Raw genomic sequence first — 25,845 nt, 5'->3', positions numbered from 1 at the left:
ACAGATCCAGGAAGCTATTCAAACATTTTTAGCTTCATATCAATGTCATCAAAAACTAGCCATATTGTAGGTTGCAAAAAGAAAGCATTCAATTAGCTCTACTTTTTACAAATTCAAAATGTTTGAGGGGCTCAAGAAAAACCTTTCATGGAGCAGCATTTCCAAAAGGAAGTTAACAGTGTACAAAGACTCTCACAGTAGAAGCAGCCCTGCTTTTTCTATTTAAAAGATCAGGGGAGAAAAAAAAACACACTAAATTTCAATATCATGCCAAATATTACAAAACACAACTCTATAAAAAGAATCTACATTGTGTAAAATCCCAAAATAGCTGCTTTGGTGATACATCTAAATTCCATTAAACAACAACAAAAAACTGTATTTTACACATATGACTACTAATTCCAGTTCTTGTAAAAGTAGTTTTTCAACTACAATGAGATCATTGTTTTTAGACTTATGGGTTAACAGTTCCAGGGTGCAAAAGGAATAATTAAGAAGGGTGGGGGGTAAAAACTAGGCAAGGTATGTGAACAACAGCAATAAAAGACAATTTAAATAATAAATTTCCAACAGCTGGTGATAAGCAGCATGCTAGCAACAGAAATAAACAAAACAGCACCCACGCTCTCACTGCAGATAATAAAATACGATGCACACGTTTGAACGAAAAGTATAAGGACTGTGTGTCACATCTGTTTAAACACATAGTAGCTTTTACATTTAACGGATAGGCGCACTTACGTTCTCTGTGGTTCCAGTAATCACGTGCAATCCATCATAGGTTGATTTGATGTACATGCCCTAGAGTGAGTCACAAACATATTAACTCATTACTCCAACATTTACAAACATAGCCGCCAGGGAGACTTCATCTTATAAAACATTAAAGGCAATCCCTTCAGAATAACACTCATTTCTAAGCCTCCTGAAACACTGGGAAACCAGAGCCAAGGAGCAGTGAAGGGGAGCTAACAAAGGGAAACACTCATGAAAGAAATCCGGAGCCGGATCTCTCTGGTATTATAATTTGTGTACCAGGCACAGAGAATTTTGCCATTAACTCTGGGGACTCAGAAGATACTTTCTCGGACCTGCGGAATGAATAAGGCATTTCAAACAAGGACTGTTCTCTCCTGACCATCTCTTTGCCCGGTGACACAATACATTCAGACAAATGGGGGATCAGCAGTCATCATGGGTGACTTGTTTAAGCCACTAACAACCCAGACCAGGATATATGAGCAAAGATTATTAAGCAACACAACATAGGGAATAAGTCAGAAACAGGCACCCCTCCATTTTAAGGGGAAGCATAAAGATAAACTCACAGGTGAATACCATACCATGGAGGAAACATTTCCACTGTTTGATGTATCACATATAAAAAATTTTTATTAAACTTTTATAAGATGGGGGAAAAGAGCGAAAAGTTGACTGGGCAAAGAGTAGTTGCTCGCTCTGGCATCAAATTTGCAATAACATAGATCTTCCTCAGAAATCATTTTGACCCGGAACTTGCCCTGGTCAGCAACCTACACCACTCTGTAATGAGAATCTCATCAAATGCTAACACCTTCAAGGATCTCCCCATTCCTCTCCCTTCCTGTTTCTTTCATTCACACAGGAATCCACCTGTCCCGACCTATGGGACTCCTCCTTCCAAAGCATTTGCTCATAGAACTTCACCATCTAAAACAGCAAGTCCACTTCTGCCCACTTGGGGCATTCTCTGCCATAACTTCGAGCCATAACTATAAACTCACCACCAGGAAGTCTTCCCCGCTTAATAATCCATCATTTACTCTGAAGCCAAGACGTCTCAACATGTATATTTCTACGTACTAAGACTGTGAACTTATCGATAGTCAGTGGACTTTTGTTTTCTTGAGAGCAGAGGCTACCTCCGCATTTCCCCACGGCTACCTACACACTAGGCCTTCCTCCTCCTCCTCCTCCTCCTCCTCCTCCTCAGTGCCGGTACCAGCACCTGCACAGCCCCCAGCAGCTGAGGCCCAGCACTCCTCCTCTACTTTAATACTCTCAACAACTCTGTGAGGCAGTAATGATTACCGTTCACTTCCGTCAGATGAGGAAACCCAGCTCTCTCAAGCTCGTCGAGGAGCCTCACACTTTCTCCATTTCAATCTCAGTAAATGAATCACGCCCGAGGCAGGCGAGGGACCGGAAGATCTAGGTATCGAGGCACGGATGCAGGGAGCCAGGAATCTACCTGTTTGTATGCTCAGGGCCTGTCAGTGGAGGGCTCATCCAGCTCTGGACTTTTTTTTAAGAAACCATGCTGTTCCTCCATCTCTTCTCACATTCATCCTAAGTGCTAATATAAACTTTCAGAGCAGATGCTGTTTTGCACCCAGAGACCATCTTTCCTTTGTGTAAATGTTTTATATCTCCTTGCATGGCTGAATCTTAAAATAAAACTGTTAAGACAATTCCTTCAAGATATGAGAATACAGTTCAAAAACTGTATTTTTACACTTTGAAGACATAAAACATATCAACAGCTCAAGATGGCAAATTCCTAACTACATAATGGAAGACAATCTAATTTAATTCTATTCAGAATCATAGTAAAAGCAATAAGGAATCAGGAAAAAAACTTTAATAAATGACGATATGTTACCATTTGAAAAGAAAACAAGTGTTTCGGGCACTTGGGTGGCTCAGTCGGTTAAGCATCTGCCTTCAGCTCAGGTCATGATCCCAGGCCTGGGACTGAGTCCAGCATCAGGCTCCCTGCTCTGCAAGGGATCTGCTTCTCCCTTTACCCCTCCCCCCACTTGTTCTCTCAATCTCTCTCTCTCTCTTCCAAATAAATAAATGAAATCTTTAAAAAAATTTAAAAAAGAAAGAAAGAAAGAAGGAAGGAAGGAAGGAAGGAAAGAAAAAGAAAGAAAGAAAAAGAAAGAAAGAAAGAAAGAAAGAAAGAAAGAAAGAAAGAAAGAAAGAAAGAAAGAAAGAAAGAGAAAGAAAGAAAGAGAAAGAAAGAAAACAAGTCTTTCTAGAATTCTTACCAGGCCTTCCCCAGGTTTAACGTTCGGCAAGTGAACCTCCTCCAGACATGCACACTGGCTCATAACAGGATCCGTAGTAGATTGTATTGTTTTGTCACAGATGCCATTTAAAACCTTGACCTCAAGGTTGGCAGAGGCAAATAGGAAAGGTTCAATCATTAACCAAGTTTATCTCAAGCTGAATTTTAAAGAAATGCACTTGCCCTACAATCTTCAGCTCCGGCCAGCAATCATTTTAATAATGCTACTCCATGGAGCCAAGGGATTTGGACTTCGTATTTGCAATCGGTGGAAATGGGCTTTGTTTAAAGAGTACAGCTCTTCCAAGAATTACGGCCACTGAAGAGCAGACGCTGTACAGAAACCCCCGTTTGGCAGCGGAAGTCACTTCTTCCCAGCCGTCTGCATAGTGTCTTAGCGATCACTCACATTTGGTGCATATCAAATACTCACAAGGTTAAAAAAATTTTTTTTGTCTGTAACTGCTTTTTTTTAATAGATTTTATTTTTAGAGTAATTTTGGATTTACAGAAAAACTGAGCATAAAGTACAGAGTTTCTCTATACTTCCCCACCCCAACACAATTTCCAATAATACCTATAACACGGCTAATAAGAACAAGATATAAAAAAACATTTTGCATTAATATGGCACATCTGTTACAACTGAGGAACCAAAATTGGTACCTTATTATCAACAGAAAGTCCACAGTTTCCATTAGGGTTCACTTTTTGTGGTGTACAGTTCTACAGGTTCCCACAATCGCATGTCATGTATCTACCACTGTCGTACCATACAGACTAGTTTCACTACCTAAAAACCCCCTGCTTCACCTCTCTCACCCTCCCCACAATGAACCCTTGCCAATCACTAATTTACTGTCTCTGCGGTTTGGCTTCTTCCAGAATATCAAATAATTAGAATCCTACAATATGTAGTCTTTTCAGATTGGCTTCCTTCCTTTGGTAAGGTGCCTTTAAGTTTCTTCCATATCTTTTCACAGCTTTATAGATCATTTCTTTTTATGAATAATATTGAATATTCTGAATATTCTGAACAATATTCTATTGTCTGGATGTGCCAGATTATACAGTCACTTACTGGAGGACATCTTGGCTGCTTCCAAGTTTTGGCAATTATGAATAAAGCTGCCACAACATTCTGTACAGGTTTCCGTGATCAGGTAAATACCCAAGGGTCTAACTGCTAGATTGTAGGGTAAGAATACGCGTGGTTTTGCAAGAAACTGCTGCAGTGTCTTCCAAAGGGGCTGTACCATTCTGCATTCCCACCAGCAATGAACAAGAGCTCCTACTTCTCCAATCCTTGCCAGCATTTGGTGTTGTCATGTTTTGGATTTCAGTTATTCTAATAGGTGTGTAGTGTTGTCTCACTATTGTTTTAATTTGCAATTCCCTAACGAAACATGACGTTGAACACCGTTCCCTATATTCATTTGTCAAATGCCTATCTTCTTTGGTGAGGTGTCCGTACAGATACTTTGCCCACTTTTTAACTGGGTTTATTTTCTTATTATTGAGTTTTAACAGTTCTTTGTATATTTTGGAGACAAGTTCTTTATCTGATATGTGTTTTAAAAATACTTGTTCCGAGTTTGTGGCTTGTCTTTTCATCCTCTTAACACTGCATTTCATGGAGCAGAATGTTCCATCTCAAGGAGATCTACCTTATTAATTTTTCTTTCATGGATTCTATCTTTGGTGTTGTATCTAAAAATTCACTGGCAAACACAAGGTCAACCTAGATTTTCTCCTGGTATCATCTAGGAGATACATAGATTTGTGCTTTACATTTAGGGTGTATGATCTTTTTAGTGATGGCTCACATTCTCTGACCCTGAACGTTGACAAGGTAAAATTTTTGAGACACGAAGATCCTTAGTAAGTGGTCTCCATGTAGAAATAACCGTGGTTATGTGTGGTGGTTTCCTCCAGTCAGATTCATCTAACCTTTCAAAATTAAGCCACCAAAGAAATCAGGAAATTCCAAAGAGGGATTTTTTTTTCCCAAGGGGGAGAATCCAAGAAGTGACACTTCTTATATTCCCCCAATTTGTTTAGCCTCCCTATTTATGGAAAATATATTTATAGCTGTTTCATTGCTAAATTCCTCAACATCAGTGGGAGGAAGGCCTTATCAAAAGAGCACAGGCCAGCTTATGTCAAAGGGAGGAAGCGATGATGAATAGTCACAAAATCTCTTTAAACAATCACAGCACATTCCCCCCTCCTCCATCATAAGGTTTTTGCCAAGGATTTTTTTTTTTAATCAAAATGTTCCTCAAGAGAAATCTGCAGATCAGTGTACCCCTGATTAACAGGCTGCCTAGTAATTTAAGTATAACTGTACCTAATGAAACGTTCAGAGGAGACAGAGACCCCCATTTACCCAAGCACAGGAATTTTCACAGTAGTCATTTTCTTGTTATTAAATAACTTTTAGTCTTCCCTTTCGACCTAAATTAATAGACTCAACTCCCAAAAAGCCAATATTTCAAAATATATCCTGAAGGAATCAGCCACAGAGTTTTTGCTTGAATTGATGTTGAGTCCCACTGGTTTGGGGAAAGGAATTTTACAGTAACTTGTAAAAGGTATACTTACTACGGTTAAAACTTTATCCTCCATTTCTGCTACAAGGCAATCCTAAAGAAGGAAAAAAGAAAAAGAAAACCATAAGAGCTAGAAACTTCCAAAAACTGTTGGCTTAGCTCTATAGGTACTTCCTGGAGCCCAGGATGGTCCTTCCTCACCCTGCAGCCCAAGGAGTCCTGCACTGAAGACAGAGGGTACAGAGCAGGGCCAACTCCAACTCCTCCTAAGGCTCTGGTTTCTCCTGACCGAAGGAGTTTATCATCCAAGGAACATATTTGACCAATTATTTAATCAGAAAACCTATGAAAAATGAACTGAAATCCACCGACCATCTAGACAGGGCAGAGAGTAGTAAGCCAGAAGTCAAGTCCAAGAAACCTGACAATGGCTCCCAAACATGACCCTGCGCTCAGCCAGCCCTTGGTCAACAAGCCAGGAATCTTTTAGCTCTGGGCCTGCCTATAAGAATAGCTTTCAAATAAGGGCTTCAGTAAACACAGCCACAGAAGTTTATTTTAAGCACCACTGAGATTAAATCAGATATCTCAGTCCTTAATAAATGAAAAAGGTTCAACAAAACATTCATTAACACGCTGCCAAAAAAGTGGTCTTGAGGTATGCTATTGATGACATCAAATAAAGGGCTGGAATGCAAAGCATTATTTACTCAGCTTAAGAACAAAAGACTCAGAACTGTACGAACCCAGCTGACTGATTACAGGAGTCACCGTTGTCCTATCTAAAAGTGGTCACAGTGAAGCCACCGATGTCAAACTCTCACAATAAACCTTTAGAACTGGTCTACAGCAGAGGTTTCCCATCTACGTGGCAGAGTATGCAGAAAAAAAGGGGACTAGATTCTTTAGACTTTATTTTGCACCATTAAGTCTGATCCAAAACTAGGACATCCTAATTATTTCATGTACATGAAAGATATTAATCAACTCTGTTGGAATTGTCACAGATTTTCACTTCATTCAAAAGTCATTTGAAGTCATTTTTCTACTACCACTGGGGGGGTGGGGGTCGGGTTAGAAACGTACGATATTCTACCCTATAGGATTTTGTAACCAGATTTTCGGTGTCTTCCTAAAAAAATTCTCTACTAGATTAAAAAATGTGGGAAAACAATAATTTTCCACTGCTCCCAAAATTTACACTGATTCTCAGGAAAAGAGCAGCCAAGTAAGAACACACTTAAAAAGAGCAATTTAGAAATGTATTTTTACATGCATGAATCTGATATAAACTCAAACTACAGGAGCAACTTCTGTAAAATAGAATAATCATAGCTTAAAAATGTGCTGCTTCTTCTCCCTCTTGTGCACAGAACTAAACCATCAACTACCACAATGAGTCAACTGCTATTAAAACCATCAGAAAGACAGAATTATTAAATAAATATCAATTTTAGCAAACAGAATACGTATGCGGTCTTGTGCTAGAAATAAAACTAATAATATGTGTTTATGACTTTTCATGACAAATACCAAAATGGTGTGAGCCCTGTCACCCTCATGAGATAATCACCCGCAGACAGAGAGCTCCTCTCAATACACCAGGGCCCACGATTCGAGGTGGCTGTGGGCCCTCGTGGTTCTTGACACTTGACTCCCTGACAGATCCAAGAAGCCGCCAAGAAAATGGGCTCCCTGCGGCACTGGAACCAAGGCATGAGAGGGGCTCTCCTGCCTCCCAAAACTGTTCCAGTCAGCATGTGAAAGAGCTCCCTTTTTACCTTCTGCCACCATGAACGTGGGTTCCCACACCCGTTCCTACTGGGAGGAAGCAGCTGCAGGCATGACTTCATGTTGTTTGGCATAAAGGCAATGGAATGGGAAAAAGAAGTTCTGGAACCGAGTCACCCCTCAGGATCCAGAGAGTGGGACCGACCTCTGTCACATTCCTTGGTCACCCGGATCAACAGACTCAGACCAGCCTGCCTGGCAGGGACCACACCGGGGCCACCATCGGATGCCCCTTCCCTCCAGGGCTCTTCCTCATTCTACCTTCTTCAGCAACCTGTCACCCTCTCCATGCTGTGTCTCTTCCTCTGTAAAGCGGGCATGATAAACCCTAGCTCCGAGATCTGCTGAGAAGTCAACGCGGTAAACAGGTGTCAAAGATGTCGCACGCACCTGAGACACAACCAGCACCCAATAAATGCTCTCGGGGCTTCTTCCTCCTCTGCTTCTGTGGCCACTTCACTTTCTGTTCAGTCCTCCTGGGCTTTCTATTGCTCATTCCCCCCATTTTTCCCCCAGTGGAACTCTGGTGCCTGCCACTGCCATTTCGTCTCTCACCACTGTGACTGCAGTTTCCATGTCATCGCAACTTTATGAGGACAGACTGAAGGTACAGAGCCCAACGCCTTCCCACCCCAGTTTCCTTTGTCCGACGGTAGAGCCTGAAAACTGGACTGGAGTTCTATCCATGGACTTGGCGTGGGACGGCAGCTGAGGCACGCTTACAAGAATGGCGCAGGCTCTTCACAGGGGAAAAAGCAGCAACTCTTCACCCTTCAGATCAGGAGATGGACACATTATCCTTCAACAGAAGGATGCAGACAACGTGACAAGAAAGAGGAGGGTGGACGGCAACATACGGACGAGAGAAAGGAGCAGAAGGAGACGAAAGAAAGACCCAAGGAGAACAGGTTCCTTGTCACCGGAAAAGAAGGACACAACTTTCATTCCTTCAATTTCCCAGAGAAAAGGAATAAATGGAAAAGACGGGTTTCTTCCAGAAAAGTCAAGAGACCTTCTGCCAAGAAGTTTTGAAGAAAACTGTACGTCCCCTTGCTGGAAGAGAGTGTGAAGTCTCCTGGCTCATTCAGTCTTGTCGCTGCCATCGCATGGCACATAGAAAAAGGCGTTTGGCTCATTCATCAAGTTTGTTATTTCTAATCCATGTGCACACAAATAGTCCACTTGCCAAGGCACCTGTGTTCTCTAATTGCTAAAGACAACATATGTTCAAAAGAGCTAAACATCTTTCTCAATCTAAGTCCATAAAATGATATTCCCATGTATATTCATATTTTGCCAGTCTCCATCCTTAAAAATTGTTCAAATTTAAATAAACAACAACAACAAAAAACCAACAACAGAAAGAAAAGAGCAACATACTTGTCAACTTTCTCTCCTTAAACCATCAAATTTGTTTCCAGAAAACCAGTACAAGGTGTGATTTTTTTATATTTCCTACTATATGCTCTTATTTCTTGTGGGCACTGTGCTTTACATGTATTACATCTCATTTAATCTTCATACCAATCTTTTGAGGTAGATATTATTATTTTAAAATAAAATATTTTACAATATTTCTCTATATCCAATTTTACACAAATACATACATGTGGTCACATAATATTCTTTGTAAATGAAAGAAGTGTTTCTTTTCCTTCCTGGGGTGGAGGGGCCTTGGCTCCTATGCTCCATCCCCACTTCTCTCCCTGCCAAAGTAAACCCAACTTTTCTTCCAAACTGCCTACTGTACTTACTCCTTCGTACACAAGCTTTTGGATGTGTATTATAAATACATATATACATACACTTCCATATGGGGGGGGTCACCATTTGTCATTATATTACACTTTTTTCCTTATTTAATAATAACTTCTAGAAATCCTGCCAAATCATCTGGTAAGGTAAATATTAGTATTCCCATTTTACAGACAAAAAAATTGAAGTTCCTAAGTTTTAAGTGACTTGTCCAAGGTCCCAGGGCTAATTAGTGGTAGAGGTAGGATTTGAACGTGTGGCTGTCTCTGAAGCACATGTTCAATGAGCACCAAAGGGAAAACAAACACAATACCCCTTCTGTCCCCTAAGTTTGGGTTAAACTTCTTCCAACAAGTGACAAAGTCTCATCAGCTGATTTGTCAAAAGCACTGTCTCATTTGTTTAAACACACATTTAAAAATCACCACTTCTCATGTGCCAGGCGGTGTGAGGCCCGAAGAAGGGGCAAGTGTGATGAGAATGCTCGGCGGGCAGCCTTCTCCTGACGTGACCAGCTCAGGATCTGTACCTCCCATGCGGAGACTTTTTTCTACCATCAGTTCATAACAATCAACACTTCTGTGACTACCAGAAAAACACCCCAAGACGACGTTAAGAAGCCCACTCCCTCCAGATAAGAGTCACCTTCTCACGGAGGGTCACTCCAGCCCCACACCTAAACCTGAATTCCACCTCAATCCTTCTCGCGCTCCTTCCCTCCTTAGCATTCCTTAACTTTACGTCACATAGTTCCTCCAGAGTTTCTATTTAAAAAAATTAAGTGCTCGAACAGTTTAGAGAAAGTATAGGCCTATTAGCTCAACTATTTTAAAACAAAAGAAGGTAATCTTCTATGTAAAGGCCACTGGTCACTTTCTAGAAACCATCTGTACAAAGTGTCTAATTAAAAGCCTTTCCTCTCTCTCCCCAGTTGGGATGGGAAAAAAATGGCGAGGGGCAGAAAAGCAAAAAGCATGCGAGTCCTCTGAAGAAGAGAACAGGGCAGAGGGAGGAAACGGTGTTAAAAAGCAACAGTGACGTACTGACCTTCTGGACGGTAGTTGTCAGGTCCAGGCAAAGCTGAATGATTTTGTTCTTCGTTACTGAGAAATCCGTGATCCCTGTAAATGGAGCCCTAGAAAGCAACAGACGTTCTTTTAAAGAAGGGGTGGGGGTACTGGGCTCCCGCACGGTATGCTGAGCAGCACAGCCACACCACAGGCTGGTTTCAAAGACTGGTCATGCAACTGTTTCCTCTCAAAAACAGGAATCTGAACAGAAAAGAGACAGAGAAGTGCTAGATTAAGAGCACTTCAGAAAAGGAGCCAAGAGAATTCATGTCCCTTCAGAGGTCAACTGACAGCCTACAGACCAACCAAATAATCACGAACGTTTAACCACAGTGATGCACAGCTTCCACATGGTTCCAGGCCTTCCCCAAGGGGAGCTTAATTTGTTCCTGCTATTCACCCTTTCGGTAGCTTCCAAAGGGACCCAGAAATCCCCCACTGAGCCAGAACTCCCGCAGCAGTGCAGTGGAAGGGACAGGAAAGAGACACCAGCTCATTTCCCTAAGACAACGGACAGGGCTATGTGCGGCTCGGGCCCTCCCCTGATCGGACGGTCGAGCGCATGCATCACTTACCGGTCCAGCCAAGCCAACAAGGCCTTAGCAGCACCTATTAGCTCCACCACCGAAGTCAGGAACTCATTGGGGGGCTTGTGGGAAGTGTTTCCATCATAAGCCGGACTTTTCCTCCGGCTACTTATGTAATTTTGTAAGTTGTGGGAAGATGCTCGCAGTTTCAGAACTAAGTTCTTCATATTATCAGTTTCCAGGCCATAATTCTGTGGAAAATAAAATCAAAGGGAAAAATTCAAGACAATCAACAACATCCAAACTCTCGTAATAACTCAAAAGCCCACTGAGCAACCTGAATAACTCCTACGACAGTCACAAAACCCTACATGATTTACCCACAGTGCTGATCTTACCCACTCCAGCCTCTTCTGTCCTTCCTCCAGCATACTCCTGTCCCAGGGACTTTGTCCTTGCTAGTTCCTCTTTTCAAATGCTCCTGCCACAAATATTCGCATGGACATCTCTTTTTTATATTTACCTACTAGCCCAAAGGCTCCCTCCTCTTTGAGGCTTCCTTGACATTCTAGGGCAAGTTCCTTAGCCTGAGCCCTACTGACATTTAAAGCCCAGTGTTCTCTGTTTGGGTTGGGGTGAGGGGGAGAGGGAGGATGCCTGTACATCGCAAGATGCGGAGCAGTACCCCTGGCCAGTAGCACCCTCTCCCTAGTTGTGACAACCAAAGATGTCTCCAGACATTGCCAAATGCCCCCTCAGGTCACTCTCTAGCTCACCACCGATCTGCCACCTCTCTGAACCACCCTGTTTGGCACCACCTTCCTCCATGGAGATGTGAGGTCCGAGAGGGCCGAGTTCTGTGTCCGGCTCACACTCATACTGGCAGCACAGAAGACAACAAAGCAGCCCCTGAATGGATGAATTTCCATCAGGTGAGACTTACTTGCCCAGAAACAGCAACACTGACCAAACGTCAATTCACCTGAAATGTAATTTCCATCTCTTGAGTTTCTCACCTGTGTTCTTTCTGGATAATAATGTTCAACTTACTTAGGTGCTTTGAAAGAATGAATCTCGTGTGATAGGTAGAGAACAAATCCCAACACCCACATCTGAGATGACTTTGGTGGGAGGGAAGGATGAATTTCTGCATTCAGCTGCATGATGGACATATCCCAAGTTGGTGTTTCATTATTTTAACAAAAAATGAAGATATTTCTGGGGTCTGTTATACTGCTGCAACAGCATCCCCAAAGCAAGAATATGGTGCCCTTTAAACGTTGGGAATAAAAGAATGACCAATATTATTGAACACTTACTCTCTGCCATCTCGAGACTGGGCCAAGTGCCCAACAAGTATTATCTCAGGGAAAGAGCACACGAAGGTGGAAATGATAGGATCTCTATTTTAGAGGTGAGGAAACTGAAGCACAGAGCCATTAAATAAATTCCCCAAAGTCACACAGCTCCTCTGTGGAGAGGTGGGATTCTAATGAAGGCCATCAGCAGCGAGGACACAAGCTTTCGATCACCATGCTGCATGATCCCCGTCCACGCTCCCTGCCCAAGGGAGGACAGAGGGAAAAGACAGAAAACAGGATGGGTAACAGACGAGGAAAAGAAAAGTGGCCAGTGGCCTTGGATCCACACAAACTAACAAGCTGCTTACCTCCCCCCAAATTCTATCTTGACCTGCTGAATCCCCTGTTCAAGAAGTCAATGTTTGCATAGTAATAAAAGTTCCAAGTAATTTTTGGTGACACTGACTACGGACACTATAGCTGGGTTTTCACTGCAGTGAAATTTTCATGAAGCTTAAATTTATGTTGCTGCCTATAATAAAATAAAAAGTGCTTTTTAAAAAATTTAGATAGACATTTTGAAAAGAGTGGAGTACAATAAAAAAATAAAATAAAAATGAATACTTCCTCAGATCCGTTAACTGGTGGCTGTCTTTTGCAAGCTTTAAAATTTTCATAATAAATTCATAATTTCATAATTTAATGAAATAAAATTTCATAATAAAAATGAGTGTTCTGTATTAACAGTAATGTTCTATCCAAACCTCATATTCCTTCATTTTTTCCTGTCATTTTCTACAGACTAAAATATGATGTTGTCCTTCAACAAAGAAGACAAAAATACAAAGATGGATTTTCATCATGCTTTTTAAATCCAGAGAATCAAAGACTCACAAGTGAATGGATAAAGAGCCACGTGACAAGCTTGTTTTGAAGGACTTGTGACTGATTAAATGGAACTGTCCCCTCATTCAGTCAATTACTCAGCCTGCCAATTTCTATCAAGAGTTCTGAACTAAAAGCAGGAAAGTCAGCTTTCTAGAATCAGTGTCACCAGAAATGACTTGGAACTCTTATTACTACACACAACATTTCCTTCTTGAACTCAAAGAGGATTAAATGCATTTTAGTGTTGCAAGAAGTGTTAAACCTCAATCTCCTACAAACCTACCACTTCTCATATTAAAATAAAGGGGGAGTGTAGCTTCTTGTTAACTGGTTCTTTTCCTTTCCACTCAATGTGCTCTGAATCTGGTTTCCCACCCAAAACAAATCATAGGACTGGAAGGAGGGAGAGATGCAGCTCTGATGGAGTACAATTTTAACAAGATAGAAAGAAGGAGCAAAGGAAGGACAATCCTTCCCTCCCCCCCGCCCCCATTCCACACAGGAAGAGAACAAGAAACTGATTATATTCGCTCAAGAGAACCTCTAATGTAGAAACATAATCAGGAAAGGATTATTGACTTAAGTGCCCCACAATGAAAAACAGAAAATGAATAATTACTCAGACCAGATTTGATTACCTTCATTAATCTTTTCCCTCAAACTTGTCCCCTTCAGAAATTGTGCTAAGATAAAAGTAACAAGAAGATACAAACCAAGTAAGAAATGAAATGAGTCCCTGAAAATCTATACACATACACAAACCCTTCCGCTGAGATCTCGCTTCATCAGAGGTTAGCCATTGGGGGGTTATTTCCTGGTCTGGCTAGGGAAATCACGCGGGAGACAGGAGAGACGGAAAAAGGCAGAGTCTCACTCTTCTGGTGCCTTAATTATACACATTTTGGCTAAGATGAATCTTCTCCTTCTCTTCTACCTTCTTTTCCCATTCCTCCCGACCCTGTCCATGATCTAAGATACGTGATTAAGGAGTGCCAGAGAAAACACAACCTAAACCATCTCACTGACTTGGCTCAGTTTGGTCACAACCTAAGAGAGATATTCCACATTTTTTCCAAAAGGCATTTAATACACTCATAAGCAAGATCAAGTTAAATTCAGACTGTCAGCAAAGATTACTCTTCCGGCATGATTTTTCCGCATAAAGAAAGATAACATTTTTTCATGATTTGCCATAGATGTAGGTAAAGGAGGAAATTAATAATCTCAGGGATATACAAGTGCACAGAAGTGCCCTGGGCAGGTAAATACATTACAGGTATTTCATTTAATCATACATTTAGGTGGCATCACTTAACATGTGTTACTGATCCCTACTTTGTTCACTTTCTCAACCTACTTCAACCTTAAAAATATGGGGCACCTGTGGGGCTCAGTTGGTTAAGCTTCTGCCTCGGGTCTTGATCTCATCAGGATTGTGAGAGGGAACCCTTGCAACCAGTTCTGTGCTCGGCATGTAGTCTTGCTTGAGATTCTCTCTCCCTCCCCCTCCCCCCTTTGCACACGCACGGGCGCTCTCTCTCCAAAATAAAATCTTTAAGACATATATGTTTTATATTTAATTATAAAATATTTAATTAACTTATATATAATTATATATATGTGCCTGCCTTGGTAACTAGGGTTTGGTTGATTTGGCAATGGAAATGGGTTACAATTATACTTGTTCTTACTCTCAATCGCACCCTCCAGACCAGCGCTAGTCAACAGAACTTGTTGCAAGTATGAAAATGTTCTCTATGTGCACTGTCCAAATATGGTAGATACTAGCCACCAGGAGCTATGAGCACTTGAAATATAGCTTAGTGTGACCAAGGAAGTGAATTTTATTTCATTTTAATTTATTTTAATTTAAATAGTTGCACGTGGCGAATAGTTGTCCTACTGGAAAGAGCAGCTCTAAGAGGCTGCTCCAGATAGGTGGAGAAAAATTGGGCTCAGACGCTGAACTCAATCCTAAGAAGTGGTCTTGGTTCAGCCTCATGATACAAGTCCATGGTCGATATTTGCAAAAGGCAGTGGTGTTCTCTCCTGGCTCTCTTCTCTAACCATGACTAGCTATCTGTGGGCCATCTGCTCACTGGTTTTGGAATCTTTACCAATAGCTATTCCCTATGTTAGGTTTTTACCCATTCTATCTGCCCTGTTCTTTCCAGAACTTTCCAGTGGTTGTTTTTTCCTCTCTTTCTTCTACATTCTATTCATTTCCTGTCCATCACAAAACCAACATCCACCAAACTAAGTTTACATTACCACCTCTTTTATAACCCCAGGGCCAACTGCAAGTATACATGAACTGCCCAAGGGTTGGGTTGTTCAAGGCAAAGAATTATCACCAATTTATATATACAAAGATCTCCATAGTATAAACAGATTAAATAGAGAGTACAATAATTAACATATGCATTTCAATAGGAACACTTTATGAGGATATTACATCAAGAAGAAAAAAAATATGTTAATCAAACCCTCTAAAACCCTCCCCAACCCAGAAAAGGCACACTCATTTGAGAGCCCCCCTGTGCCCCTCCTGTCAAATGCATTCACTGGCACTTTGCTGCACAAAGCATGTCCAGAATGAGTTTGAGGTCAAACTTTGTCTGCAAAGGAAATTAGAAGGAAATTGTAGGAGATAAAATGCAGCTTTAGGTTCTGGCATTTGTCCAGCTTTGTTCATTTCAGGCCAATATTTTAAGAGGTAGGGAAGGGGCAAGAGCAGAGAGGCGGTTGCTATGTTTATTACCTGGCTTGCTATACACTGCGTGCCTTGAATCGACCCTTCCTCCTCACCTCTCATATCGTGGACTGCAAAGTCATTTACCTCAAAGCCCTTCCTTGAAGTTGAAAGAGACAAATCAAATGAGCAGAAAAGATGGAAAAGTGAGCTTCCCAGAAAGTACAATAAAAGTAAACTCAAACATGTTTCACTGTATATAAGAAAACCATACAGCCTTAATAATAAACAGGACTCTAAGACATCTTCTGGGCAATGCAACAGACACGTTAGAGTCCTGCCACATCCAGAGAGTGTTACTGTACAGATGGGGAAAACAGACACCCCCGTTTCCCTGGAGGTCACAGAGTGAGGAGTGTGTAGCAGAGCCAGGATTAGAATGCAGAAAGCCTGCCTCCCAGGCCAACACTCACACCACTTTGGCCACAGCGTCTCCCCTGTGGCAGCTCATTTATCAACCACAAATAATTTCCCCATTACTCTTGTAAACAAGAGCAGCGCATCTCAGAGCGGGAGACAAAGCTCTGTCCATTTTAAGAAGAAGAATATGCACAATGCGGCAAGTGTTACATAATCAACGGAACGCAGACCAGCAATGGCAAGATAATCGGGAGCACATTCTTTCCCACCATTCTCAGTGATGTAATTGTATATACCCCTGGCTCAGGTTCATGGCATTACTTAACCCAGCCTGAATGCTGCGGAGCGGGTCCAGATCCTGACAGCTGGGGAAACTGCATCCTTGACATGGCACCGTAGCACACAGACGTGGAATCCCACCGCACAGCAGCCAGTTTGTAAACACAATGCCCTCACAGGCGCTTTTAGCCCATGCTTAAAAAAGTCACTCGTGCAGCCACGGGTGCCATGCAAGAGTCAGAACCTGGCAGGGCTGAACTCACTTATGTTCAAGCCAAAGCTCAAGCATCTGCAAAGTGTAGCTATGTTCACCTTTTTTCCCATCTAGCTACCACTTCATAGGTTGGTGACTGCAAGCACGAGCATCAGTTTATCACAAATACCTGGGAAACATAAAAAAGCTTTTCATAGTGACAAAAACAGACATGAAAATCAGAACCTATTTCTCATTTCAGTTTAGAAGATGCCACTGGCGTTCAGGATGATCTCCCTCTTTGTACTCTCCACACAAGATAAGAAAATGAAACTAACACTGACTTTATTCTGTAAAAGGTAAGCTTCTTCTTAAAGGGCAAGACAGTAAATACACTGGACTCTGGGGGACACAGGGTCCCTGGCCCAACTACTCCACTCGACCGCTGTGGCTGGAGAGTAGCTGCAGATAACAGATGCATGGGCGTGGCTGTGTGCCGATAAAACTTTATTGACAAAAATAATGGGCCAGGCTTAACCTGCAGGCCAGTTTGCCTGCTCCTCACCTAGAAAACAATTCTTTTTCTTCCTTTTTTATGTTGTCTTCAGCTCATGCTTCACTTCAATGGAGCATTAATAGAAAGCGATGCTACACCAAATCGCGAACATTAAGGATTTAAGCAAGTAAGGTTCTAGAGGACATCATCATGGCACAGATCATCTTTTCCTGAACTCACCAGCGCACAGAGAAGGTCGACAGCCTCCAACACAAGTTCCTGGTGTCCAATTCGCGTGACCCCCAGCTCCTCAAGATCCTGATGGGAAATCTGCAGCAGCTGCTCTCCATTTATCTTCTCCCGTTCAAACTTGTGGACATACTGCTGCAGGCAGTCATCTAACCCTACCAAAAAGAGCAGAAGTCCATTATTGTCATTTTGTTACCTTTACTCAAAACACTGCCCACAGGGCCTCTGTCGGCGGCTTCTGGCAAGTGATAGAGCCACGGAGCACAAAATCGGAACTTTTAGAAGTCGGCTCCGCTGAGGGACGTCACTCCAGTGGCTAAGCGGGGGGTGGAACCCTCGCGGGACAGTGTGGTCTCAGGACCCCCGGGGTCACAGAAAAACTGGGGGTGCCTGAGTGCAGCAGAGCTCCCAGGTATCGGAGCGGGGAAGCCGGCTGCAGAGACGGAGCCGAGGCGCCGGCTCTTGGCTCGGGGTTGCCATAAACAGTGAGCTGCGGCCCACTCGGGCCACTGCTCCTCCAGCAGGGACCCAACAAGCGGAAGATCCGGGGAGACTTCCTTCCTCCCCCGGGAGGAGCGGCGCGGGAGCGCACCGCAGGGATCTGCTGGGTTTGGAGACTCCACACAGGGTCGGATGCCAGAGACAGAAACGCTCGGTCACAGGCCGGGTGAGCACGGAGTGCAGCCGGAGACCAGGGAGACGGGAGTGACTGCTTTTCTCTGGGGGTGCACCGAGGAGCGGGGCCCCGAATTCTCAGCTCCTCCAGGTGGAGACTGGGAGGCCACCATTTTCACCCTGGTCCTCCAAAGCTGTACTGAGAGCTTGCAGGGAAAAAAAGCTCCTGAGAGCAAACCCGAACAGCTTGCTTAGGCCAGACCGACAAGGGCGGGGCAATTCCAGCCCCCCCCCCCCCCCCCCCCCCCCGCAAAGACATTTGAGAAACACGGCAACAGGCCCCTCCCCCAGAAGATCAGCACAAACAGCCAGCAAGCGAAGACCAAGTTTACCGATCAAGGAGAACGGGAGAACTCCAGCGCTAGGGGAATACTGCACATAGAATTCATGGCTTTTTTACCATGATTCATTAGTTTTTCAAAGTTAATTTTTTTAACTTTTTTTAATTTTTTTCCCTTTTTCAACCACCATCTTATCAATCCCTTTTTTAAAAAAACATTTTTAATTTTTCATTTTTAGAGTCATATTTTATCCCTTCATAGTAGTTACCCTTATTTTTGGCATATATATAAAAGTTGTTCTCTTTTTAAAATTTTGAGATACAGTTTCTTCTAACAGATCAAAATATACCCTAAATCACTAGTGTATGGCTTTGTTCTAGTCTCCTGCCTGATCACATTCTCTCCTTTTTTCTTTTTTTTTTAAATCTTCTTCTTTCTTTTTTCAAACAACCTCTTATCAATTCCTTTTATAAAATCTTTTATAATTTTCATGTTTACAGTCATCTTCCATCCCTTCATTGTACCAACCCTTATTTTGTATATATAAGTCTTTCTTCCTTTAAAATTTTAGGAGGCACTTTTTTCTGACAGACCAAAATACGCCCAAAATCTAGTGTGTGACACTGATCTATGCACTAGCCTGATCATATTTGATCATATTCTGTTTTTTTTTTGTATTGTTCGGTTTTTGTTTTTATCTTTTTTTTTTTTCTCTTTCTTTTTTCTTTCTTTCCCTTTCTTTTCCCCTGGTTTCAGGTCTTTTCTGACTTATATAGAGTATATTTGCTAGGGACGTTGTTAACCTGTTAGCATTTTGTTCTCTCATTCATCTATTCTCCTCTGGACAAAATGACAAGATGAAAAAAATCACCTCAGCATAAAGAACAAGAGTTAGTACCCTCAGCCAGGGACCTACTCAATACGAACATTAGTATGATGTCAAACCTAGAGTTCAGAATCATGACTTTAAAGATACTAGCTGGGCTTGAAAAAAGCATGGAAGTTATTAGAGAAACGCTTTCTGGAGAAATAAAAGAACTAAAATCTAACCAAATCAAAATCAAAAAGGCTATTAATGAGGTGCAATCAAAAATGGGGGCACTAACTGCTAGGATAAATGAGGCAGAAGAGAGAATCAGCGATATAGAAGACCAAATGATGGACAATAAAGAGGCTGAGAAAAAGAGAGAGAAACAACTACTGGATCACGAGGGCAGAATTTGAGAGAAAAGCGATACAATACGATGAAACAACATTAGAATAATTAGGATCCCAGAAGAAGAAGAAAGAGAGAGAGGGGCAGAAGGTATATTGGAGCAAATAATAGCAGAGAACTTCCCTAATGTGAGGAAGGAAACAGGCATCAAAATCCAGGAGGCACAGAGAACCCCTCTCAAAATCAATTAAAATAGGTCAACACCCCAACATCTAATAGTAAAACTTACGAATCCCAGAGACAAAGAGAAAATCCTGAAAGCAGCTCGGGACAAGAGATATGTAACCTACAATGGTAGAAACATTAGATTGGCAACAGACCTATCCACAGAGACCTGGCAGGCCAGAAAGGACTGGCATGATATCTTCAGAGCACTAAACGAGAAAAATATGCAGCCAAGAATACTATATCCAGCTAGGCTGTCATTGAAAATAGAAGGAGAGATAAAAAGCTTCCAGGACAAACAAAAACTAAAGGAATTGGCAAACACGAAACCAGCCCTACAAGAAATATTGAAAGGGGTCCGCTAAGCAAAGAGAGAGCCTAAAAGCAGCATAGATCAGAAAGGAACACAGACAATATACAGTAACAGTCACCTTACAGGCAATACAATGGCACTAAATTCATACCGTTCAATAGTTACCCTGAATGTAAATGGGCTAAATGCCCCAATCAAAAGACACAGGCTGTCAGATTGGATTAAAAAACAAGACCCATCGATACGTTGTCTGCAAGAGACTCGTTTTAGACCCAAAGACACCCCCAGATTGAAAGTGAGGGGGTGGAAAACCATTTGCCATGCTAATGGACACCAAAAGAAAGCTGGGATGGCAATCCTTATATCAGACAAATTAGATTTTAAAACAAAGACTGTAATAAGAGATGAAGAAAGACACTATATCCTACTTAAAGGGTCTACCCAACAAGAAGATCTAACAATTGTAAATATCTATGCCCCTAACATGGGAGCAGCCAATTATATAAGGCAATTAATAACAAAAGCAAAGAAACACATTGACAGCAATACAATAATAGTGGGGGACTTTAACACCCCCCTGACTGAAATGGACAGATCATCTAAGCAAAAGATCAACAAGGATATAAAGACTTTAAACGACACACTGGACCAAATGGACTTCACAGACATATTCAGAACATTCCATCCCAAAGCAACGGAATACACATTCTTCTCTAGTGCCCATGGAATATTCTCCAGAATTGATCACATCCTAGGTCACAAATCAGGTCTCAACTGGTACCAAAAGATTGGGATTATTCCCTGCATATTTTCAGACCACAAGGCTTTGAAACTAGAACTCAATCACAAGAGGAAAGTCAGAAAGAACTCAAATACATGGAGGCTAAAGGGCATCCTACTAAAGAATGAATGGGTCAACCAGGAAATTAAAGAAGAATTTAAAAATTCATGGAAACCAATGAAAATGAAAACACAACGGTTCAAAATCTTTGAGATACAGCAAAGGCAGTCCTGAGAGGAAAGTATATAGCAATAGAAGCCTTTCTCAAGAAACAAGAAAGGTCTCAAATACACAACCTAACCCTACACCTAAAGGAGCAGGAGAAAGAACAGCAAATAAAGCCTAAACCCAGCAGGAGAAGAGAAATAATAAAGATAAGAGCAGAAATCAATGAAATAGAAACCAAAAAACAGTAGAACAGATTAACGAAACTAGGAGCTGGTTCTTTGAAAGAATTTATCAAGATTGATAAACCCCTGGCCAGACTTATCAAAAAGAAAAGAGAAATGACCCAAATCAACAAAATTATGAATGAAAGAGGAGCGATCACAACCAACACCAAAGAAATACAAACAATTATAAGAACATATTATGAGCAACTCTATGCCAGCAAATTAGATAACCTGGAAGAAATGGGTGCATTCCTAGAGATGTATCAACTACCAAAACTGAACCAGGAAGAAATAGGTATCCTGAACAGACCTATAACCACTAAGGAAATTGAAGCAGTCATCAAAAATCTCCCAACAAACAAAAGCCCAGGGCCAGATGGCTTCCCAGGGGAATTCTATCAGACATTTAAAGAAGAATTAATACCTATTCTCCTGAAACTGTTCCAAAAAATAGAAATGGAAGGAAAACTTCCAAACTCATTTTATGAGGCCACCATTACCTTGATCCCAAAACCAGACAAAGACCCCATCAAAAAGGAGAATTACAGACCAATATCCTTGATGAACATGGATGCAAAAATTCTCACCAAAATACTAGCCAATAGGATCCAACAGTACATGAAAAGGATTATTCACCACGACCAAGTGGGATTTATCCCTGGGCTGCAAGGTTGGTTCAACATCCGCAAATCAATCAACGTGATACAATACATTAACAAAAGAAAGAACAAGAATCATATGATCCTCTCAAGAGATGCAGAAAAAGCATTTGACAAAGTACAGCATCCTTTCTTGATCAAAACTCTTCAGAGTATAGGGATAGAGGGTACATACCTCAATATCATAAAAGCCATCTATGAAAAACCTACAGCGAATATCATTCTCAATGGGGAAAAGCTGAGTGCTTTTCCCCTACGGTCAGGAACGTGGCAGGGATGTCCACTATCACCACTGCTATTCAACGTAGTATTAGAAGTCCTAGCCACAGCAATCAGACAACAAAAAGAAATCAAAGGCACCCAAACTGGCAAAGAGGAAGTCAAACTCTCACTCTTTGCAGATGATATGATACTGTATGTGGAAAACCCAAAAGATTCCACCCCAAAACTGCTAGAACTCATACAGGAATTCAGTAAAGGGGCAGGATATAAAATCAATGCACAGAAATCAGTGGCATTCCTATACACCAACAACAAGACAGAAGAGAGACAAATCACGGAGTCGATCCCATTTACAATTGCACCCAAAACCATAAGATACCTAGGAATAAATTTAACCAAAGAGGCAAAGGATCTGTGCTCAGAAAACTATAAAATACTCATGAAAGAAACTGAAGAAGACACAAAGAAATGGAAAAACGTTGCATGTTCATGGATTGGAAGAACAAACATTGTGAAGATGTGAATGCTACCTAGAGCAATCTACACACTCAATGCAATCCCCATCTAAATACCATCCACTTTTTTCAAAGAAATGGAACAAATAATCCTAAAATTTGTATGCAACCAGAAGAGACCCCGAATAGCCAGAGGAATATTGAAAAAGAAAAGCAAAGCTGGCGGCATCACAATTCCGGACTTGCAGCTCTATTACAAAGCTGTCATCATCAAGACAGTATGGTACTGGCACAAAAACAGACACATAGATCAATGGAACAGAACAGAGAGCCCAGAAATGGACCCTCAACTCTATGGTCAACTCATCTTCGACAAAGCAGGAAAGAATGTCCAATGGCAAAAAGATAGTCTCTTCAACAAATGGTGTTGGGAAAATTGGGCAGCCACATGCAGAAGAATGAAACTGGACCATTTCCTTACACCACACACAAAAATAGACTCCAAATGGTTGAAGGACCTAAATGTGAGACAGGAGTCCATCAAAATCCTAAAGGAGAACACAGGTAGCAACCTCTTCGACCTCAGCCGCAGCAACTTCTTCCTAGAAACATCGCCAAAGGCAAGGGAAGCAATGGCAAAACTGAACTGTTGGGATTTCATGAAGATAAAAAGCTTTTGCACAACAAAAGAAACAGTCCACAAAACCAAAAGACAACCAACAGAATGGGAGCAAATATTTGCAAATGACATATCAGATAAAGGGCTAGTATCCAAAATCTATAAAGAACTTATCAAACTCAACACCCAAAGAACAAATAATCCAATCAAGAAATGGGCAGACGACATGAACAGACATTTTTCCAAAGAAGACATCCAAATGGCCAACAGACACATGAAAAAGTGCTCACCATCGCTCGGCATCAGGGAAATGCAAATCAAAACCTCAATGAGATACCACCTCACACCAGTCAGAATGGCTAAAATTAACAAGTCAGGAAACGACAGATGTTGGCGGGGATGCGGAGAAAGGGGAACCCTCCTACACTATTGGTGGGAATGCAGGCTGGTGCAACCACTCTGGAAAACAGTATGGAGGTTTCTCAAACAGTTGAAAATAGAGCTACCATACGATCCAGCAATTGCACTACTGGGTATTTACCACAAAGATACAAATGTAGGGATCCGAAGGGGTACGTGCACCCCAATGTTTATAGCAGCAATGTCCACAATAGCCAAACTGTGGAAAGAGCCAAGATGTCCATCGACAGATGAATGGATAAAGAAGAAGTGGTATATATACACAATGGAATATTATGCAGCCATAAAAAGGAATAAGATCTTGCCATTTGCAACGACGTGGATGGAACTGGAGGGTGTTATGCTGAGTGAAATAAGTCAATCAGAGAAAGACATGTATCATATGATCTCACTGATATGAGGAATTCTTAATCTCAGGAAACAAACTGAGGGTTGCTGGAGTGGTGGGGGGTGGGAGGGATGGGGTGGCCGGGTCATAGACATTGGGGAGGGTATGTGCTATGGTGAGTGCTGTGAATTGTGCAAGACTGTTGAATCACAGATCTGTACTTCTGAAACAAATAATGCAACATATGTTAAGAAAAAAGAAAAAGAAAAAGATAGCAGGAGGGGAAGAATGAAGGGGGGTAAGTCGGAGGGGGAGACAAACCATGAGAGACGAATGGACTCTGAAAAACAAACTGAGGGTTCTAGAGGGGAGGGGGTGGGGGGATGGGTTAGCCTGGTGATGGGTATTAAAGAGGGCACGTTCTGCGTGGAGCACTGGGTGTTATGCACAAACAATGAATCATGGAACCCTACATCAAAAACTAATGATGTAATGTATAGTGATTAACATAACAATCAAAAATTTAAAAAAAAAACACTGCCCACAGTTATATTAACCTCAGGAATCTCCATTACGCTCCAACTATTCGATTGTCTATACGATGTACATCCCACCTGATGGACACTTTTCAGGTGTGTCATTATCTTGTCATCTCAAACAGATCCGCAATGTGCAGCTTACAATTTTCAAATGGATTTAGCAGTTTTATGACAGTTACCTTCCCATTCCCTTTCAACTAAAAGAATAAGCACTAAACCCTTGCCAACTTGGAAATGCTGGTCATGTGTACTACACATATGTTCGCTTGCCAGGCAGGGATGGGACATCGGCCCTGTCCCGGCCTATGTGATCCCAGTGGACTTGCCAATCAAGATGCTTCGCCACAGTCGCTGGCCACAATATTCTACCCGCTGGTCAGTTATAGGCTCCAGAATGATAATCAAAATCTTCCCTGATATTTGATATTTGGACACAGGAAGACAGAGGCTCTTCCTTTCCAGTTGGAAGTCATAAGGATACAACTTTGGGGATGCTGGCAGTCATTTTTCTCATCAATTTTCTGAAAACAAATCCATTTGAGAGAAAGAAAATGCTCCAATAATATCCTATATGCTCCTGGATCTAATTCCACTTAAGGATATTTCTAGTCCTATGATTTTCCACTTAAATTGAAATAAATTCCCATTCCAGCTCAAGCTTGTTTGTGTTGGGTTTCTGTCCCTTGCAACTGAAAAAGTTCTGATAAATACAGAATCCAAAGGAGAAGATACCAGCAGCGGTACCAGAGAAAGGCAATGGTCAATGGGTTCGCTCATGGGACTTTTTCCAGGTCAAACACTACTGCCGACAGTGTTGTATTTTAACACTCTTCTGTAATGGTTAAAATATGTAAAATAGGTAAGCCTCACAGAACTTGGGGTAACTTGGGGTTAAAGTTCTCTCTTTTATAGAGAAATCTCTGGTCAACTTGTTTCAATGGTTTTACTGGAATAAAACTTCACACTGAATCAATTGGTCTATTCAAGCCTAATAATAAAAGCCACCTTAGTGTTTTCAGCAATGAGGCTTATGAAATTTTAATCCCAATGCAGAGGATGAAAATTCAATTTAGCTAGCATAAAGTATGTGGAAGGCATGCGGCTGTCCTCTGCCACCCTCAAACACACGCATGCACCCACATGCGCGCACACACACACACACACACACACACACACACACACACAAACTCATTTCATTGAGCCCTCTGCCATGTGGGGACTCTGCACTAGAAAAAGCAGGCACAAGGTCCAGTACTTGGTTTTGGCAATACTAATGTCTGTGGATTTAGAAGTTGATGTGCTAGGCTAAATGGTACCTCTACCCCACAAACTTCCACCATTTGCCTCCTGAGAAGATATAAAAAGAAGAATGTTTTATAACTACTGGGGACCCCAGCACATACAGGAAGAAGAGGTAAGAAAAAATCATTTTAAGGTGATCCGTTGGAACCCACCCATCTTCCCTCAAGTGACATCTATCTCGCCGAGAGGCTCCATCACACAGCGAGCAAC

At 41.7% G+C, this 25,845-nt stretch overlaps 1 protein-coding gene across 6 annotated transcripts in view; it reads right to left on the bottom strand.

Annotated features, from left to right (window-relative positions):
• Nucleotides 1–25,845, bottom strand: part of CNKSR3 (CNKSR family member 3) — a 112,743-nt gene that overhangs the window by 14,723 nt on the left and 72,175 nt on the right. For 3 of the 6 annotated variants that reach the window (XM_035728372.1, XM_027601048.2, XM_027601047.2), the window contains 6 exons: nt 17,260–17,423; nt 10,799–11,001; nt 10,201–10,288; nt 5,660–5,701; nt 3,036–3,155; nt 745–804 (listed from right to left, as the gene is read on the bottom strand). In XM_035728372.1, coding sequence (XP_035584265.1) covers nt 745–804; nt 3,036–3,155; nt 5,660–5,701; nt 10,201–10,288; nt 10,799–10,977 — 489 coding nt within the window. In that variant the 5' untranslated portion in view covers nt 10,978–11,001; nt 17,260–17,423. Of the gene's footprint in view, nt 1–744; nt 805–3,035; nt 3,156–5,659; nt 5,702–7,788; nt 7,902–7,953; nt 8,112–10,200; nt 10,289–10,798; nt 11,002–17,259; nt 17,424–25,845 lie in introns of those variants that run through there. The other 3 variants (XM_035728373.1, XM_035728374.1, XM_035728375.1) reach the window with 3 other exon arrangements.

This window comes from Zalophus californianus, chromosome 7 (assembly GCF_009762305.2).
Source record: "Zalophus californianus isolate mZalCal1 chromosome 7, mZalCal1.pri.v2, whole genome shotgun sequence".
NCBI classification, from domain to species: Eukaryota; Metazoa; Chordata; class Mammalia; order Carnivora; family Otariidae; genus Zalophus; species Zalophus californianus.
This window is presented reverse-complemented; position numbering and strand designations above follow the sequence as displayed.